Source organism: Ixodes scapularis, unplaced genomic scaffold, assembly GCF_016920785.2.
Source record: "Ixodes scapularis isolate PalLabHiFi unplaced genomic scaffold, ASM1692078v2 PGA_scaffold7__128_contigs__length_106722199, whole genome shotgun sequence".
Lineage (NCBI taxonomy): Eukaryota > Metazoa > Arthropoda > Arachnida > Ixodida > Ixodidae > Ixodes > Ixodes scapularis.
In genome coordinates, this window is record NW_024609882.1 from 15,403,142 (window position 1) to 15,408,777 (window position 5,636).

At 51.1% G+C, this 5,636-nt stretch overlaps 1 protein-coding gene across 1 annotated transcript; it reads right to left on the reverse strand.

Annotated features, from left to right (window-relative positions):
* Positions 1-3,423: 3,423 nt before the first annotated feature.
* On the reverse strand, positions 3,424-4,890 carry LOC8025981 (elongation of very long chain fatty acids protein AAEL008004). The gene has a single exon (XM_029991387.4). It carries the CDS (start codon positions 4,781-4,783, stop codon positions 3,953-3,955), a length of 831 nt encoding a protein of 276 aa, XP_029847247.1. The 5' UTR covers positions 4,784-4,890; the 3' UTR covers positions 3,424-3,952.
* Between the last annotated feature and the right edge of the window lie 746 nt (positions 4,891-5,636).

A 5,636-nucleotide genomic window follows, 5' to 3' on the forward strand; every position in this document is an offset into this window, starting at 1 on the left:
GGGAACAAACACAGTGCAAAATGCAGCGACAGAGCGGGCTCTACGACATCCCATACGAATGCAAGAAACTCCCAGCACAGTATCACTCGTGAAAAACATAGCGACTCGCCGTGCACATCTTGCGACACTCGTCAATCTCCTTGAAGAAATTGCTGGGTGCCCAACCACCCACATTACACTTCCACCGCCGTCCAGTGAGCCTCCCGCAGTGAGGATCGAAATGAATATCGCGCAGATGGGTCCGAAAAGAGTAACACCAGCGACAGTAGCGTATCAACACACATCACAGCACATCGAAGAATTCTACTACGGATGGACACGGACATTCACAGATGGGTCAGTGAAAGCACAACGAAGAACAGCTCCGGCTGCAGCGATCTCGGAAGGACACAGCAGAATGGAGAAGCTGAGCTTTCATGCGTGATCCACAACAGCCGAGCTGGCAGCCCTCCGCCTGGGACTGGCAATGACGGATGGGAAACAACCGGGGAACCTGGTTTTGCTCAGGGACTCTAGGGCGGCGCTAAGACTCCTGGAGAAACCCGACAGGGCACCTGCACTCGCACGGGAGGTAATGGCCAAGGCTCAGAATCTCCAAAAGGGAGGATGGACGATCGCCTTTCAGTGACTTCCATCTCACTGCGGGATTGAGGGCAATGAAGCAGTTGACGCCCTCGCGTACCGGGCCCACGACGAGCCAAACTGCCCCATTTCTCAGGTCCCCGCTTTCGCACACGCTCGCCTATTGACGCGGCGAATTATCTCTGCACGCAATCCAGAGCTCGAGAATGGACCCCTACCCGCTAAAGTTCCCGGACGCCTGACGAGAAACGAGACAGCCGTCCTTCACAGGTTACGCACCAAAAGCGCCTTCACTCCCGCCTACCTGGCAAAATGGAAGGACCACCGAGATGACGCGTGCGGTAAATGTAGGGTGACCGCCGACGACGAGCATCTTCTATGTGTGTGCCCCCTGTACAAACAAGAGCGGGACGAACTAAGACAAACCTACTCCGCCCTCGGATGCCCTAGTGACACCCTGGAAGCGCTGATTAGGCCCACAGCAACAGCTGCCAAGGCGGAAAGAATGCTAACAGCGCTAGCCAAATTCTTGAGTCGCACGCGGCTATGCGACATAATATAGCGACACTACTGACGTTCCAGGATGGTCTAACCGCCTAGGAAGATGGACATAGAACCTCACTCCCGAGTGCTAGTCGCCATACGCAGGGACAGTCCGGCTTTTCCTCCGCCTAGGCGAACAATTGCACTGCAGCCCATGATACGCCTGATCCATACACGACAACGATGACGACACTATGACTGTCGCACTCTCTCTTTCATTTTCTTCATTTCTTCTCTTCTTTTATCCTTTTCTCCCCCTCCCCCTCCCCCCTCAACGGTGACCTACGGACCTGCATGGTCGCGCAACCCATCGTTGTTTTCTACAAAATAAGTAAAGTAAAGCTAAACAACAAAAACAGCATGCGCTGTAAACGTCACCCTCAAATACGGCGTTCAGTGAATGCCCCCTATACATTATACTTGCATGCGACCGGGGGCGTTGATGCTCTACTGTCTTGGCCAAGTTGGTCTTCTATTCCACTGGTTAAATTGATACTCTGTTCTAGTGACAAAACTGTCCCTATCTAGTACTGTCCAAATCGGCTATCTCCTGCTCTGCCAAATTCGTCCTTAGATGTATTGGCCAAATCAGTTCTGTACTGTACAGACAAAATCAGTCCTGTTCTGTACGGACAAAATCAATCCTGTATGGTACTCTTCAGTTGCTCATTTACTGCACTGACCTAACCAGTCCTCTACTGTACGGTCCAACCCATTTCTGTGCTGTACTGCCGCATTTGACCTTGAATGTACAAACCAAATCGGTACTTCACTTTACTGTCAAATCGGGCCTTTGCTGTACCAACCAAACCAGTCCGGTACTATAAGTGCCAAAGTGGTCCTACAGTGTACTACCAAGTTGATCCTTTGCTGTGCCGACCAATCCAGTTGCGTACTGTGCGTGCCAAATCGGTCCTAGACTGTACTGCCGAATTTATCCTTTAATGAAGTGGTCAAATCAGTCTTATACTTTACGCACCAAATCGGCTCTGTATACTGGCACAAATTGGTACTTTAATGTGCTGATCAAATCCTTCCTGTACTGCTCTACTACCCCAATCCCATACTTAAGGGGCCAGATCAGACATGTGCTGTGCAGCGAGTTTGGTCCATTGCTCTGCTAGCCAAATCAGTCCATACTGTAGGGGTCAAATCGGCCTTATACTGTACTGCCAAATGGGTACACTAATTCACTGCCAAATGAGCCCACTACTGTACAGACCAAATCTGCCCTGCACTTTGCTGCCAAACTGGTACTTGAATCTACAGGCCAAGTCAAGGCTCTACTGTACGGGCCACATCGGCGTTCTACAGCCTATCGGCGCACCCGTCGCCACACTCGAAGAGCCGATAACTTTGCGCCATGAACATCCATACAGCAATTTTTGTTTTCTTCGCATGCATCTAATGGCTACGGGAAGTGGGCAACAGTGACATCAATTTCGGCGATTCCGCTCGGTCAAGGCCTCAAGGCGATTCAGACAATATCATCACTTTCCCCTTACGTACGGATGTCCTCCAAATGGCATTTCGCGCTATTTTCCCCGACGCCCATCAAGGCGCGTATCTTCCGGAGAAGCGCTGAGCGACGAATGCGCGAAGGAAATTTGATCTGAGTAGATCGTGCGATTTCAGGCAGAAGCGCCTGTCTCGTTGGTAAATTTGTCGTAAACAATTCAGCTAGTTACATTTGCATCGTTCAATCCCTCCCTACTCCTGGCCCCGTCCTTTCCGATATGGACGGGCATCGTATCGGCGTGCCGTTGTATATCGTTACTGAAGGGCGAAAGTTAAAGACCCCAGGCTAGCAGTGCTGCTGCGATGGCTAAATTTCTGGTATACGACAGATACCCGAGACGCTCATTAGGGCTGATTAACTTTTCTTTGTCTGAATATACGCAGAACACAATTTATTATTTACATCTGATCGCCACGAATTCATTGTATCTGATCTACACTAATGGTATCCTTTTGTTCACTCTCGAACATTGAACTGTTTCTACCGCCATTGGGTTTGTATTCGCCTGTTTAACACTCTCAGCGACAATTGATTATTTTCGATCGGGAGGGAATTAGTACCTTCGTGACGTACTTCTCACGCAGTTTTGCCAATACAGCAGCTCGTTCGGCAAACCATGTTTATGTTGCCAGGACTATAACTCGAAACAATGGCGTTAATTTCAGGACCAATGATTAGAAGGAAATCGTCCAGTACCTTAGGCACCAGCAATCTTGTCAAAGCGACCGCTGATGATTAGTGGTGTGCGCGTTTGTTTTTTCCATGAATACGACAACAAACCCAGGAGCATGTTTGTTTTATTTACAATGACTTATGACACAAGGGGTAAAAAAAAAATAATCCCAGGAACAAAAACACCATCGACAGAAGCTCGGTAGAGGTTAACTGTGCGTTGGTAGTGTTCGACGTGACTCCTCCGAGCATCGCCACTTTCGACATCGTGACGAGGGTCTTGTACAGTTCGAGTGGCAGAACGCTCTGCCCGATGAAGAGCTGGACTATAAACACTGGCTCGTATCACAGGTCTTGTACCTCTTCGAGAGGATTTCGAATCTCACTATACAAATTCAAGTCCCGCGAACAACCAGTCTTGCGTTGATTTGTACTTCTGCAACCCTTTTGAATACCTTAGGATGCCGCGTGGCCAACGTCCGAGTAGAAGTACTAGCTTGTGCTGGGATCGGAAGGGGGCAGGAGGTGAGAGAGTTCCCGGAGCTGGGTGCAACCATGAAAGCTCCCGAAATCCCCCGTACAAGCGCGCACAGTACAAGTGAAATTGTCCTTGATTAACCTAAAACCGAGAGAAACTCACTTTGACTTTTCCTTGGAGTCTTCGACGTGACTAGGAACGCGCTTGCTGCTGTAGGCTTTGGAGTAGAAGCGCATGAACATGGTGAAGAAGAAAATTGCCTCGACGAGAACGATCGTCGAGTGGAGCTTGGGGTAGCCGCAGCTCATGAAGAGTGGCATGATGATGTGAATGAACATGATGACGAACTGCACCAGCTGAAACTGGGTGAGGTAGCGTTTCCACCAGAGGTAGGGGCGGACGGCAGGACCCATAAGTGACAGGAAGTAGTAGGAGTACATGACGACGTGGACGAAGCTGTTGAGAATGATGCCCAGAGCGACCTGACCGTCTGGACCAAAGGCGAGACCGTACCAGCCGTTGAAGACGACCAGGATGTGATGGACAACGTGGAGGAAGGACACGTGGGAGTCCTTCTTGCGGAGCACGAAGAAGATGGTGTCCAGGAAGTCGGCCACTCTCACCCAGAGGTACCACCAGCAGAGCACGAGGAATTCCTTCGTCGTCTCGTCCTTAGCTTCGAAGTTGATGCCCTGGCAGATCAAGTTGTAGCCTCCGCCCAGGTACGATCTGGTCAGGAAGTTCTTGACGAAGTACATGTTGAGGAAGACCATGGCTAAGTTGTACAGCACGATGACGGGCTTGAGGTTTTCGTACGGCTTGCGGTTCTTCATGAAGCGCGGTCCTCCGACTTTCACTAGGTACACATAGCCGATGAGTAAAGTGGCCAGGAACGACTTGTTACCTGCGAGGAACCAGCTGAGGGTTCGGGGATCCCGGGGTAAGAATGCTTCGACGGCGTTGGCGGCGTTGATGGTTGCGGTAGACATGTCTGCGGTCCCGTGTCTGGCGACTCTGGCGGAGGCTCTTGAGCGATGCTGTGTCGCCGGTAATTTGTCGGGAACGAACGTGTGCTGCTCAGGTGAGATCCCGTCTTTATTTCAATGTGGTGGCGATGGAGAGGGCGCGAGAACGCCGCGACGAATGACGACATGGCGAGGAGGACGTCCAAGTGAGAAAGGAGAGAAAGCGGCCGTCGCTCGAGCGAGAGCGTCGTGTTGGCGGAGAAATAGCGCACCCCTTTCTCTCTCATACGAATTTCCCCCGCTCTCCTGTGTGTTGCTTGGCTCATTAAGAGATTTTGAGTATTTTCCGACGCGTCGTCGGACGCTACCAGTCGGTGAGCTAATCTGGGTGACGTGCGGAGAAAGCCCAGCTTCGTGCGTACGCAACAACAAAAGAAAAAAATGGAAGGGCTTCGGCCGCGCTCGGACGGAAGCGAAGAATAGATATAGTGTTGTTTTGCGGGACCTTGAAGGCACGCGGAGAAAGCCGCCGTTTTATTTTTGCCTTCACGTTTTGGAGTTGTTGGACGTGTTTCGTTCTTGCCTTTGTCCGTGGAGAGGGTGTTTTCGGCTTCGCGTGTGGCGTGCGTGACGTCTCGTGCCGCCGAGTGGCAGCCCTTGACCTCATAGGAACACTGCGTTTGCGCGTTTGGTTTCCGCGGTCCGCAATATGCGAGCTTACCGGTCCCGCTGATAACACACTGATGATAGCCGCTGTGAAAAGAAACGGAACGTCGGTCGTTCCTCTGCTTTTGGTCGCGTTCGGGAGACTAAGGCTGGTTTTCCTACCTCCGTGTATATTGGAACCGGAGGTTAGAATGGCCGCAAGAGCAACTTT

Coding starts and splice junctions, on each gene's coding strand:
- LOC8025981 (XM_029991387.4), bottom strand. CDS start 4,783: ATGTCTACCGCAACCATCAACGCCGCCAACGCCGTCGAAGCATTCTTA.